Genomic DNA, 15,098 nt, shown 5'->3' with positions numbered 1-15,098 from the left:
TCTGATGTAATACTGCGATGGATTCATATTTTTGTTAAATTATGGAGAAGAACATGGAGCTACAGACAGAACATTTATAGGTTTAAAAAAAAGGGCTTCTGTAAAAGCGCCTGCCAACTGTGTTTCTGTGTGGTTGCTGTTCCTTCCAGGACTGACAGACTTAGCCTTGAAATAGAAACAAAATCCTATTGGATGATTTCAGAGTTGAACAACGAACACAATTTTTTTTTTTTTGCATTAGTTACAGACAGGGGGTTGGCTTACATAAAGTTTTTACTTGCATTGAGCATTTTAAACACACACATACAAAGACTAAATCTGAATGTCCCTCAGAGGCTCCCTCCTCGTCTCTTGTCTGAAGACTTGCTCCTGCAGACCTCCCACCATCCAGACTCCCATCATATTAGAAGCCTCTCCTTTGCTCGCAACTTTATTTATACACACGCAAATCACAGCCTTCAGCTACAAACTTTCTATTTTCCCCCCGGTGGTCAGAGAGCAGAGCTTACAGATGTCTGCACCGTGGAGAATTACAGGGTAGAAGCCGGCAGTGCGCAGGGAGGGGGCGCTAACATGGCAGCTCTTCCTGGAAGCTGTTGGCTAAAGCTGAGGCCTGGAGAGGACTGAGGAAGATACGCAGAGAAGACGCATTTACTGATGTTTATTTAGGTTCATCAAACACTCTTTACACTCACTCTTTACTTTGTGACCTGAAACCTATATTTTTATCTTCATCTTAAAGCACCGGTGAGGAGTTTTTAACTGGTTTTAAGACTGACTGAAATTAATTGCCATGTTTGCCAAATCTTTTGCACCAGAGTGAGCAGAGTACAGTGAAGGACAGAGCATACTCCTATTATTTTAAGCCTTTCCCATTTTAGATTAGATTCAGCTAACGGTATCTGCAAAGCTCACATTGCACACTAGATGGTGCAGTGGTACAAGAGGAAAGCCCATGCAGTTTAAAGAGAAGAAATCAATGGGAAACTGTTAATGTGTAGGTTTCATGGCCTACTACGTATTAGATATTGAAATTTCCTACCAAAAAGAAAAAGGGAAATGTCATCCTCAATGTTGCATTGACACAAGGTTTGGATCTCTACGTATGAACACAGGAACATCTAAAGAAGAATTTACGGCAGTTCTAATCTCAATGATCATTCTTGGACAAAAAACACTGTTGACACAGTAAGAGATAAATTTGCAAAGTAATATGTATGCACACACACAGACCTTCTGATACTTGAGTACACAGAGGACATAATATACACACACACACACCCAATGAGAGACAGGGACGATGTAATGCTGACTGACACATTAATTGCAGGAGTCTTAATCTTCGTTTGAACAGTCGCTGTTCAGACACGCAGATATTACAACAGTAGATTATTTGTTTATATGCATGAATGTAACACAGTTTAGTTTAGTGCTACCTCTGATGTATTTCATTTTTTAACCAAGATAACTCTGACACAAGTGAAGGCTTACCATCCTCATGCTCAACAACCCGGGTACACAGAACCCCTTGGGGCAGAACATATACTATACATACTTCAAGCTGCTTTTCATGTTCAAGCTCATCCATTTTTATGGCACTATCATTTTGCAAGTTGTCTCTTGTGACATTTGACCGACATTTAAATAGAGAGGGACGATTACAGCTCCACCATCCATATGGACGAAGTATTCGCAATGGGGCGTTGATTTCTCAATCTTCTCTCAGACTGTTGAACACACATTGCTTCATAATACTACCTTGGGAAAAAAACAAAAGCTCCTGAGGGATTTGAATTATTCTGATCATAAGTATGTGGTTTGGAATAGTTAAACTGGTTTCCACGCCCTTTGTTCTCATACTTTTTGCCCCTGTTCCAAAGTTTAACTCAAGTGAACATATAATCAGAAGCAGGCCTACATTCAAACACAACATGCTCCACTGTCCCTGCAAACTTTTCTTTCCTTTGTTGATAGTGAAACTTTTTACAAGCAGTATTTGTGTGCCTGCACACTGTTCCCTAACCAATTGCAACCCTTTGAAGTCTATGGGAAAAAAACACAAGGCTTAAGTATCCCATTAGCATCTTCCTCTCATATATTTCAAGATTAGAATCACGTCTGAGCCAAACGTAGAGTCAGCTCATTCTCTTTAAAACACTTATAGCTGCTTCAGGGCCAAATGTGAAATACTTTATTAAGTCATATTCATTATGTTTGTTTATACTCTTGTGTTCTTAACCATGTGGAGAAAATGTTGGCAGATCAGTGGTAAAGGAAAAACTATTCTTTTACCTAACTTTCAACATGTGTGTGACCTCATATTGGTCTGAGCAACCGATATACAGTATATATCCTGCCGAGATGGCCGTGAGCAAGGAACCAAATCCCCAATAGCGCTGGTATGCTCCCTGCATAGCAGTGTGTAACAGCCCCTATCCCTCCTTAAAATATTGGTAAAAATACTAATAACACAATGTAGAAAGCAAAGTACAACGCTAAAGTCCCCTATCCAGGATGAAATACTTATTAAACTTAAAGAATATTTAATCTGTCGAATGAACCCATCAATGACCAATTAAAAAAAAAAGTATACTGCACTGTAATTCTACATTACATTATTGATGCATTAATGTTAACACCCCTTAAATGTTGCAGCTCCTAAAGGTGGAGCTCATACTCACACAGTGCTAGCTCGTCTGTAATACTACTGGTTACACAGTGTACTACAGTGTAGTATTGCCATAAGATCTGAGAACTTCTTCCACTACAGGTCTGCACACTTCTGTCCCTCTCTGACCCCTTCAACAGCATGTGCAGTGCAGAGCAGACACCCAGCATAATTAAGAAAATAAGATAAAGATAGAAAATCTGTTTGTGTTAAACACCAAGGAACACACATCCCTCTGTTTCCAGTTTTATGTACCTTTCCTGCTGCCAATTTCAGAAACAAAGGAACATGTTAGGGCAATAATAATAAGAAACTCCCACATTCACAAGAAGTCAAAACAGCACATACGTACAGAACATGAAATTAAAGGCAGAAGTGCACTGCTGGAGGGAGCAATGAGTAATTTGTTCCCAGAGATGAGTTTTTTTCTCCCTCTGGTGACACTGAATCCCTAAAGCATCATGTTACCATGTGGCAAAGACAACCATAAACAGAGGCATGATTTTTGGGGACAGAGAAAAATGTGTAGCCAACTGTACAATGATTTAAGGAGGTCATGTTTAGGCGGTTACAGTGTACACCCCAAGATAAGAAAAGTAGAGCAAGAAAGTGGACCAAACAAATATTTGTTAATAAGCTGCAGTAACCTAAAGGTAATCAATAGCTGAAGTCCAAATATGATTATTACAGTCAAGGCTGAGTTTGCATAATGTGTGTCCCTAAACTTTACCAAGCCAGAACAGGCCCTGTGTGATGATCCCTCCCCTCTAGAGAGTCTCCTCCTGCAGCCAGCCCACAGACACACAGGATACCTGGCTGATTTCAACACTAGGCGTTTCCAAACATTGCTCTTCTTGAAGAGCAAGTTGCCCGAGAGGATCACAGACACTTCGGCAGGTCACCGGCACTGAGCGCAAAGAGCAACTACACCATCAAGCGGAAGGAGAAAAGAGCGGGACAGTCAATATGAGCAGGTAAGAGTCTGACCTGGTCTCCAGTTAAAGGAGATGCGGGGCAATAGAGTCAATTGACTGAAAAAATACTTTTAAAATGTTGAACTTCGGGTACAACCCCATAGTGTTTCCCTTTTATACTTTTACACCAATATATTTGATCATATTTTAATATACAGTATTAAAGCTAAATGCAGTGAATGAATGACTTGCTTCTGCTCCATATGTAGTCAATTTTGAAAGTCAAATTCAGTGTCGTGACTGAACTTTGGTCATTTAATTCTCACTTTTCATTAATGAGATGTGTGAGGATTTAAATGGTTCATATTACAGAACAGGAATGAAGGAAGTCCCACTGAAAAGCTTAGACTGGGAATAATGTGTGATTCTGGACAACTACCTGCTGTTAGAAATGCAATAGACTCATTATTCTTTTCACAACAAACAAACAATGTGAGAGCATGACCATTGTATGGGGGGAAATCTCCATAGTACAGGTTGATCTGCATTCCTTTACACTTTAATTACAAAGCCATCGTTGAAGATTTACTCTATTCATGACTATTATCTGATTTGTCTGCCATGCACAGAAAATGTAACCATCAGGTTTTAAGTGTAGTAGTTAGGTTAAAGCTATAGGTTAAAGGTCTATAAGTTTAAAATTAGCATTTGACATTGAAATGGACCACCAAAAGTTTGGGTTTCTGGAACATCATTTTGAACTATGAATGCATAAATTATATACAAAACCCATTAATGTCCCAACATGATGCTGGTGAGGTTTCAAAGTGATGCTTGATCTGCCAAAGATATGCTTAGCGAAACCCAGGTTAAGGTGTTATAGCTTTATGTAATCCACAAGTCATTTGGGAAATCACACCCTTTTCTTAGTTGATAGTTTGGCATGAAAGCAGGAGGTATTAAGTTGCAGCCTGGCAGGGAGGCAGGGGAACAACAAATTAGCTTACAGGCATCTTTGATAGCAATGTGATATAACTGGCATTATATGTGTTACCACCGATTTAAACAAACTGGGAGTTTAAATAAAATGTATTTGAGCACCAAGTTAGCATTTTGGTGCTGGATATTCCATGATCTATTGACAATGCAAGTATTTGAACCTGTTTCCAGTTGTTATGCAAAGTTATGCTAACTGACTGCTAGCTGCAGCTACACATCTCTTCTACAGAAAGTGAAAACGCTTATCTGTGATGGATCAAAATGCTAAGATGCGTTGACACGCACAGATGAACTTGTTTTACAGGATTTAAACTGAAGATGATAGAGTGGTGGGAGGGGTTGGGGGGTGACTGTCTGTGGTCTGTGGGTGGACATGGTGTCCCTTTTGAGCTTGTTTGTTTCAACTTGTTATTACATACAAAAAAATCTTCATTAAATCAGACGAAGAGCAGATTTCAAGAATATGTCAGCTAAAGGTTGATGTGGTTTTTGTCATGAACAAGCGACAATGCATCAGCATTTCATGAATTTGACAAGTTGTCTAAAATGAGCAAATCTGTCCAAGAATTCAAATGTTTCACTCACTAGATCTCACAGATTTAGGACAAAATGTGTGAGCATGACATGCATGTTGTCTCAGTCACAGATCTGATATTGATTTCTTCGTTTGTGCAATCACAGCTGTTCTAGTGACATTCACTGACTGGCGTCAGTTAAGCTGTTTGTACAGAACACTATGTGATATTGGAACAGAGCTGAGACTCAACCATATAGCAGGCAGAGCCAGCTCGCCTACAGCTCACATCTGTACACAATTATGGTAAATTCCAGAGTTTACAAGTTATTTGTTCCCTCTTTCCAACCAACAAAAATCCTAAATGAAGTAAACAAGGGAAGAACGAGAGAAGAGGCGAAGGTGAGGAAGTAGAACGAGATGCGTTCAGTATTACGGACTAGAAAACGCTGATAGATTCAATCCAATTTAATAAAATACCTCTGGGAAAAGTTCTCTTCGAAAGTATTTGTCAGACAAAGGAATAAATATTGATGTATTTCTATAAGAAGTTATATAGATTTGATGATGTGACTTCTGTCATTGTTTGTTGAAGTGACAAGTTCACAACCATCCTTACTTTGCCTCGTTGGTAATGAAACTTCTCATCTGGTGCTGAGTGAGACAACATGTTCTTCTTGTTTTGTCATATGTTGTAAGTTAAGAAATAGAAGATGTAGCTTAACAAGTATCTTTCCAAACTTGTGGGAAATTGTTATATTTATGGTAAAGGAACAATTTCTGTATTGCATTATGTCAGTACACTGTAAAACATATTGGGTTGTTGATGCATCAAAGGAAGCACCAGACATTCTCAGAAACAGATCAGCACAAGTAAGACTATACGAAAGTGACAAACAACATCGACTGGTGCATGATGTCCTGCACGTCATTATGTTCACCAACAGCTCTTCTCTGAAAATTGCGACAGAGATGGTGACGTTTTATTCTCATGGTTCTAACATCTCAATATTGAGCTCACCACCATGACCTACATCAATTACGTGTTTACAGGTTATCAATCACTGATTCAGTGATGGACTTCAAACTTTGAATGAGCATCAAGCTGCCTGATCTGTCAAAGCAGTGCAGGCAGAGATTGAATACTTTGCGACTGTATTTTAGTAGTTTGAGATATCTGTGCCTTACTTGACCCATTATTTTTAACAACATTTTTTTATGTTTTCCTCCTCAAACTGGTCCCAAATATATTTGCTTTCTACATCTTACGCCTTTTCAGACCTTTGTGCAGCATCTCTCCAACATCATCATCCCCCATAAAAACAAACACAGAAAAGATTCTTTCTGGGCATACCCACATCTTATCTTATGATAAGAAAGACATATTTAAGATACAGCGACACTATGTGATTATGATACTATTACAAAAGACAATTTAGGTCTAAACAGAAAAGATGTCGGACTTATTTGGGAAGCAATTCAATAGATTAACGTTACCTTTGCTATTTAGGCCAAAAGTCAGAACACATATTTGGGCCAAAAGTCAGAACACATATTTGGGCCAAAAGTCAGAACACCTATTTGGGCCAAAAGTCAGAACACCTATTTGGGCCAAAAGTCAGAACACCTATTTGGCCAAAAGTCAGAACAACTCAACTGTTCTTGTTTTAGAAAAGGACACATCAGCCAAACATGACTGTGTTGACTTAATAGATTTTTTTTTTTTTTTGGGGGGGGTAGGGGGGGGAAGCTTTCAGATCCAGAAGTCAAATTTGTTTCGAAACTCTTTGAGGCATTAAACAAACATTATATGCTTCATGTCTGTCACAATGAAACATGTGTTAACCAGCTTGAACAATATGTGTCTTCATCTCTGAACGTGTTACTGAACGGCACTCACACAGCTTAAGCAAACAACATTATTTACATAGCAAGAACACCTCAATAGTATATAGACATTGTAGACTACACTAACCTGCGGTACTTGACTTATATTTCAGCACCTAAAGTGGAAGGAGAGATTGTTTGAAAGAATTGAAGTCATCAGATAACAAATGTTTCCTCTCTGCAGATGTCTGATCAAGAAGGAGGAGGTGCAGCGCTTCATCGAGAGGTGTATGATGGCTGTGGGCACGCAGCAGCATCACGCCCGCAGCCTGGCTGAGGTGCTGGTGGAGGGAGACCACAGGGGACACTTCAGCCATGGACTCAACAGGATGGGTGAGTTGGGCAAAGGAAGCTGTTTAAATGCATGTGTAATGTTTTTGTTATATAATTGTAAGGCGGAAAATGTATCTCTTGTTACTTCCACGCTCCTGTTGGAAATGTTGGCGCCCCCTGTCTTATCTCTGTGCTGATGTTGTCCTTTACACATGTCAATATATATTTTTTAACCTTGTTCTGCTTTCTTTTAACAGTCAAACTTTACTAAACGTAATGATGAAAAAAACATTTAAAAAAGGTTTTTCCTTCAGCTTGTTCATCTGATCATACCTGGAGGCAATGGCTACCCACCTTAAAAATCATAATAAAGAAAGAAATAATCTTTATGCTGATGGTGTTGTCTGCTTTTGTAGAACTCATAGAGGCATCAGTATACATTTCAGTCTTTCTCATAACCAGCTAAGTTCTCCTCACTGTAGCTTTAACCAGCAATATTTCCTTGAAGATCATTGTGAGACTAATGACAAACTGTAGCATTTAAAGTGTTCACATGTTATCACAACCCTCCCTTTCATCAGTTAGCCTTCAACTCCTTTCCAGGACGATGTTGTGTCTGTAGTTTTATATGGTTGTTGTTGTTGTTTGTGCTCACTGTCTCTTTACTTTTCAACAGACATGTATGTAAAGGACATCAAATCAGGAATCTGTGCCAAAGATGGCGATCCTGTGTTGGAGAAGGAGAGTGCAGCCACAGCGCTGGTGGATGGGAGGAACCTCCTGGGTCCTGTGGTGGGAAACTTCTGCATGAATCTGGCCATGAAGAAGGCCAAAGAGGCCGGCATCGGCTGGGTTGTGGCACACGGTGAGGACGATCTTCTTCAAATCCCGAATCTCGTACTGAAGCACAGGTTCTTAAACCTTTAAAACATCTGCCAAAGACGTATGATACAGGCCTGTGTGCATTTGTCTGTTTTTCTGTCTGTGATGTAACACCTAAATGTCCATCAACATATGTTAAACTTTGACGGAGGAATAAAACATGTTCACCTCTCGCTGCTGCTGCTGTCAACATTTTGATAAATTTGCTGTAATTTTTAGCGTATGATACAACAGAACAACTAAAATCTCAAAATGCATGAAATCATTTTAAAGGAGTTCTCGCCAATGTTTTGAATTTGGACTGCAGTACCCGTTTTAAACGCTACATGTCAGACTTACATATTTCTTCTTTAAGATATTTAACTTGCATATTTTATAACATTGAATTTTTTTTTAGGGCCACAGCCGCCCTTATGTGTTTCACAAACTTCATTTTTGCATGTTTGTAAAGTGGTCACCTTAAAGAAAAAGACATTGTCATCAGTATTTAGACATGAACGGTCTGTCACTTTTCTTTCACAGGTTCTAATCATTATGGTATCGCTGGATATTACGCTACGCAAGCTCTGAAGGAAAACATGATAGTGAGTGAAAGGTTCATCTGCAACTCATCTGATTTAAATAGTAGTACTATATTACTTTTTTTTTGTATATCCAGTTCAGATTTTTAAGTTTAATTTACCAATAACTCATTTCACATTACTGAATGTTCTGTTTTCCTAAATGCTTTTCTTTCTTTCTTCTTCTGATAACTTTATACCACAGGGCATGTCGTTCACCAACACTTCCCCTCTGGTCGTCCCCACACGTGGTAAAGAGGTACATTTATTATTTGTTCTACAAAATTGTCTCTGCCATAAACAACTTCTCTTGCGTGATTCACACAACGTGCATGTGCTGTTTGCAGTGCACTCTGGGTACTAACCCCATCAGTGTGGCGGCTCCTGCTAACGACGGAGACAGCTTCGTTCTGGACATGGCCACATCGGCAGTAGCACTCGGAAAGGTAACATTATGTTTCTACTCATAAGCCATCAGGGATGACTTACATTCACAAGATAACTTCCTTAATGCCACCATGCGCGATTTGTACCAATTGAGTTGGACCCTGGGTGTTTCTTGAGAGCCATGTTTGTCGTCACGTGAAAACTGATGTTCACAAGTCATGCACTTGTTTGGCACTTAGAGGTTGATTTTGCCATTTCCAGTAATTCTGATTTCAGTAACAGACGCAAAATCTCTGTCACCATGGAAACAAAATCACTTAAGAGGTCACTAAGAGTTGTAATAATTTGTGAATTTAAAAAAACAAAACATTTTTAGTTTTTATCGTGTACACTTGTTAACTGGTTTGAAAAACAACAAGAAGTTAAGGTCGACTTTCATGTACAGGTGGAGCTCCATGATCGCCGTGGGGACCCTATACCTGAGGGCTGGGGCTGTGATGCTCAGGGGAAGCTGACCTCTGACCCAAAGAAAGTCCTGAATGGAGGAGGACTGGTGCCCATCGGCGGCAGCGAAGCAACAGGTCAGACAGCAGCTGATAAAAGTCAGCACAGGGAGGGTCCTGGTGTGGTATATGATGTCATATTGGAGTTAAAATGTTTTGTGTTGGGCTACCTTTTTTTCGACATTTTTCTTACATTTAGATAATGTGCCATGGCATTTCAATTATCGTAACATTTGTTTATCATCAGGGAGAAATGTCACAGTTTCAGGTAAACACCGCTTGAGGTTTATGCAGCACTTACAGAAAGGGAAATAAACACTCTTAAATTCAATATTTTTTCCCCAGAACTTTTGTCAGAGCTGTTTTGTTTTTACAGAGCTCTTCTTGCTTCCTTTCAGTTAACTTATTTGTGCTCTCAATTTTGGTATCCATATTCCCTTTATTTTGTCCTTGTTTCTCTTCCACATAACAGCAGTAGTGGGTAACAATATGTAGGATTCAAGGGCTTGATCCAAAAAGGAAGTAGCTACTTATTTACTACAACTTAACATTTTATTTGCAATAAATGGAGAAAATAAAAGTGACAGCAGTTTTGAAAAAGGTAGGAGGATGCTTAGTTTGGAAGGTTTCCTTTTTATTTCCCTGGTTAGACACTGATTATATATTATATATATTGAAGTAAACATGTTGCATCCATCCTGTCTTTACAAAGCAGCTGAAGTTTGTCTGTGTTGTCGCCCTCAGGAGGATACAAAGGCTACGGTCTGGGGATGATGGTGGAAGTGTTCTGTGGCATCTTGGCTGGAGCCAAATATAGCAAACACGTTCGCACATGGAAAGTAACAGACCGTGTTGCTGACCTGGTATGATTTTGGTCATTGTTTTTTTTTCCTATACATATTTTTATATGTTGTGTTTCTAAGAGGACATTCATACTAACATGTTTAAAGATGTGTCTTTAAGGTAGCTTTTACATGGTGGTTGCCTCTTCCCCAAAAGTGGATGTATAGTTTCTGTTAATTCCCTGAATGAAAAACAATTTTAATTGTAACTTTTTACTCATAAACACTTATTTTCTACAACTGAAAACACATCTTGAAAATGTATTAAAGTCCTAAACTCACTTACTTGCTCGCTTGCATACTTAAAATGTAGTGAAGATCAGTTTTACTGTAATGTGGACAGAAGTTTTGTTGCTTTGCATTTGCACATCTTGAATTATCAGGATGTGGATATTTGCCGCAAATACCAGCTAGAAATCACACAGCTTGTGTAATAATGTTGATATGTCATGTTCCTCTTGCAAAGTGGCTGAAACATTAAGTTTGACCTAAACAAAAAGCTGTCTGTTGGATTTTCTATGTTTTCTATCGGGTCAAAAAAAAACTGCTTTGTATTTTCAGGGTCAGTGTTTTGTGGCCATCAACCCAGAAAACTTTGCTCCAGGGTTCAGTGACAGGATGTCAGACCTGCTGTCCATCCAGAGAGGATTGGACCCTGTGAGTAAACCCTACTGAAGTGCTCAGATGGAAAAAATAATGCTGTGATTGAAGCCATCCAGTCTTTAATGTCTGCTGCTCTTCTCTGTAGGCTGACCCTCATACTCCTGTTTTGGCGGCTGGAGATCCAGAGAGGACGAACATGAAGAAGTGTGACGAGATGGGTGGGATCCCGTATCACATTAATGTTGTCAACTACATGGTAAGCACTTACAATTAAATAAATACATTAGTGGTCTAGACATCTGCAAAACTGAGTGGTTTTAGCTCTGTGAAGCAGTAGTCTGAAAAGATGTTGTATTAAATACTATTATTGGCTTTTTTTTTGTTGATAAACTAGATTTCACTTAATATTTTTAAACCCTTTACATTTTTATTAAATGCACTCATTCACTTATGTACTGATAGTAACATGACAAGATTTAATACAACATTGTCTGTTTCCTAAATATGATGCTCCAACTAACTGCTTGCTAGCTTAATTTAGCATTAAGACTAGCACAGTGGAAAACAGCTAGCTTATCTCTCTGTCCACAGTCATTCAAATCAGCCTGATAGCTTCTAAATCTATCTCAATCCTGAATTATATCTGCTTTTTATATCTGCTTTTTGTTATAATACTTGAATAAAACAGAAACGGGCTCTGGTTTTATAGTTTTTTTTTGTGCCAAACGGTTTGTTGGTTGTATCCAGTTAATTCTTATCTGGCCAACAAGTCTTCAAAAACATTTTGCACTTCAGGTTTCAACAGTCTTACTTAAGGACTTTTCCCTTTCAGTAGTGAGCTGTCAAAGTGTCTTTGGGACCTTTTTGTTATGTATCAGCAGAGCCAGGCTAGCTGTTTCCATCTGTTTTCAGTTCTTATGCTAAGCTAAGCTAATTTAATGCCATGGGAATACTTTCTTTCACTGTACAGACATGAGAGTGCTATTCATCTCCTTATATAACTTATCAGATAGAAAGCTGAGGATTTTATTATAAACTACTACTTTCAGGATAAAGGTGTTAAGATTGAGTTACCTTGACTCCATTGTTTGCTTTTTATTTCTGCAGAACGAATGTGCGAAGACAATCGGTGTCAGCAAGCTGCTGCCGTGTGACAATCTCATCTCCAATTAGATCGTTCAGTCAAGATTCTCAACGTCTGCTCATGTTGACGTTCACATTGATTGACCCGGAAATGCAACTCTGTTTTATTCTCATTTTACATGATATGGATGGATACTTTATTGATCCCGAGGGAAATTCAAAGCATCCAGTAGCAGCTTACAAAGACGTACATGACATGAAACATTTGTTACAAATTAAAACGCAAAACCGACGCCCCCTCCCATACATACATATTAACCTGAAAAAAGATTTAAAGAATACCCCGAGATGAAACAAACTTAAACTGTGCAATTAAAAATAGATTTATACAAGAAATGTACGTAACTCGTACAGGGATAAAAATATATGTGTAATTTAAAGCAAGAACCTATAAACGGTTGAGGGAAAAAATCTGTAATTAGACCTGAATATAAAAAAAAATAAAAAATGATGACAATCATATTTTCAAAGTTTGACCAGCACTTGTCAGGTGCTTTTAGTATTTAATCTAAGTTCTGATTCAAATTGACCTTCTATGAATCAAATCAAAAACCCTCAAAATAGTTTAAAGAATATGTTTTTGTGTTTTAAGATACTTCCTCCATATAGTAATACCAATATATATTTTTAGATTTCTGTATCTCTGTAGAAAATACATCCATTCTCTGTTGAATGCTGAAGGATGTGAATGAGTTAATGTTTGTGTGTTTTAAAATAAGTTGGCGTGAAGTGCAATGTTATTATTGATAATAGTTGCTACATTATTAGTCTTTTTTTACGCTTAGAAGCTTTTAAAAGTGACCATGAGATATGTCTTGTTGCCTTTATTGAGTTTAGATTGTCTTTAGACTTGAAGGTCGTCTAAAAAAAATCTTTGTATCAGTGTTGTTCAATAAAAACCTTAAAAGTAAAACTTTCAGATTGTTTTGTTTTGTTGTCTGTTGTCTTCACTGATAGGACCACTAAAGAGAGACAGAACATATAATACGATTTATGTTATAATCCTTTATTATGCCTTAGTGTTTTGCTGTGATTTTCATGGTAATGTTTCATCTTTACGTACAACACCAGGTCGTGACGCTGTTTAAACATCAAACAGACCACCTCAAAAAGACAACACAAAAACCACATTCTGTAGTACAGCAGCATGGTACAGTAGTAAAAGAATCCAGGGCATCTGGCCTTACTTTAGTCCAATTTGTCCCCCATTGGAAATGTTTGGGGCATTATGAAAAGAAGACCCTGAACTGTTGAACATCTTAAATCCCATATATCACGTGATAAAACATTACACTTAAAAATGACAGAAACTGGTCTCCTCAGCCCACAATTGCAGACAAAGTGTTAATAGTAAAAGTGATAATTCAGAGAAGTAAACATGACCATGTGCCAATCGTTTTTCAAACAAGTAGCTGCCTTTAAATCCAAAATGAGCATACATGTAGTTTTCCAGTTGTAATTTTTGTGCAATTTGCAAATACATTTTGCTTTTCAGTGTTTGGAAAATCATAATATTCTGTCTCTATGTACACTTTAAACAACATCCTTACTTTTTAAGAGTTGGGACTGTATAAGAAAGCACCTTCTGGAATTTGAAGATTCCTATTTCAATATATTTAGACTTTATTTAATCTTTAACCACCAGATGGCGTAAGTGTCAATGTTTTTAGTCCAATTTCACTTGTGACCGTTCATGGAGTTTTAAAAATCTAATTGGAAACAGCACGTCAGCAGCTTTATGAAACTTTGCACCACATTAAGAAGTGAGAGAAACAGTAAAGCTAATAAGTAGCTTAACGGCAAATATCTAAACAATGTTATGATACCTACTTGGGGGAAAAACCTCTAGTCTAGAGTCTTAACATCAGTGAATTATCAAATCATTTATGACATCATTGGCAAATATTATTCACATAAGCAAGGCACAATAATGAGAGAGAGAGAGAGAGAGAGAGAGAGAGAGAGAGAGAGTTTCTGTTTTAATAACCATATCTTGCATGTAAGGTTTTCACCACTAGATGGAGACAAAGTTCATATAAACTGCTGTCTAGTCTTGGACGTCTTGATGGATTTTTCTAAACATTTCATGAGTTCTCTGATTTTCGTTCGTCAGGTAACTTATTGTTGGTAGTTTATTTCACTTTAACAACATTATGTTACGAAAAAAATATTGTGCAATTTATTTATTTTAATTAACTAGTGCTTTTTTGTGCTTTACAAATTCTAACATTAATGTGGATGCATTATTTATCTGCAAAGAATTACTGTAGGCCCAGAAACACATCCCCTCCACCCCACCCCCTCTTTTCATTAAATAGAAATATATTGGTAGATACTTCATATTAGTCCTAAATGTGGATCAGACTTGTTTAAAAAGGGTTTGGTGGGCCCTGGGGTATTTTTAGATTTCAGATTGAGCTGCAGCATTTTAGAGTTTGGGAATCCTTACTCCTGACTTTTCCTTTTTTTGCGGGATTGACACCTGATGACATATTTATAAATAAAAAAAAAAGAAGAAAAAAAAAAAAAAGAAAATTCAAGCAAGGTTACCTTCACAGGTGAACTCACAACTTGGCACTTGTTGTCTTGTAAAATGTATTTAGTATAATAAAGACAATAATAAGCAAATGCAAGTATCCATTCAATTGTAGCTTTGAGATAGTCATTATTATTTCAACAAATTCAGCATTATTGGTTTTATTTGATAATGTAACAGTAAAATAATTTATTCTAAATATATATTTCTCTTATCATTACATAAGACAAACTGATATCTTCATGAAACAGATGTGAGTTGTCAGGACAAAGTCAGGTAGATCATTTTCGGAACTTTAATTCAACACTCTTTATGTGCACCGCCTGGATTATTATTTTATTACAGTTTGGAAAGCTACTCGCTGAAATATCCTGCAGTGTGTTCATG

The 15,098-nt window shown here is 37.7% G+C and overlaps 1 protein-coding gene across 1 annotated transcript; it reads left to right on the top strand.

Annotated features, from left to right (window-relative positions):
• The first annotated feature begins 3,482 nt into the window (after nt 1-3,482).
• Nucleotides 3,483-12,872, top strand: LOC132972805 (uncharacterized oxidoreductase YjmC-like). Its single transcript, XM_061035900.1, has 11 exons — nt 3,483-3,642; nt 7,167-7,315; nt 7,932-8,120; nt 8,660-8,721; nt 8,903-8,956; nt 9,045-9,143; nt 9,530-9,665; nt 10,332-10,450; nt 10,991-11,086; nt 11,178-11,288; nt 12,140-12,872. Exons 1-11 carry the CDS (start codon nt 3,635-3,637, stop codon nt 12,203-12,205), a joined length of 1,089 nt encoding a protein of 362 aa, XP_060891883.1. The 5' UTR covers nt 3,483-3,634; the 3' UTR covers nt 12,206-12,872.
• The last annotated feature ends 2,226 nt before the right edge of the window (nt 12,873-15,098 follow it).

This window comes from Labrus mixtus, chromosome 4 (genome assembly GCF_963584025.1).
Source record: "Labrus mixtus chromosome 4, fLabMix1.1, whole genome shotgun sequence".
In the NCBI taxonomy this organism is placed as follows: Eukaryota; Metazoa; Chordata; class Actinopteri; order Labriformes; family Labridae; genus Labrus; species Labrus mixtus.
Note: the sequence above shows the minus strand (reverse complement) of the source record. Positions and strands in the feature narration are given on the sequence as shown.

Coding starts and splice junctions, on each gene's coding strand:
- LOC132972805 (XM_061035900.1), top strand. Junction 8,722..8,902: donor CTCTGAAGGAAAACATGATA/GTGAGTGAAAGG, acceptor TTTATACCACAG/GGCATGTCGTTCACCAACAC. Junction 11,289..12,139: donor TTAATGTTGTCAACTACATG/GTAAGCACTTAC, acceptor TTATTTCTGCAG/AACGAATGTGCGAAGACAAT.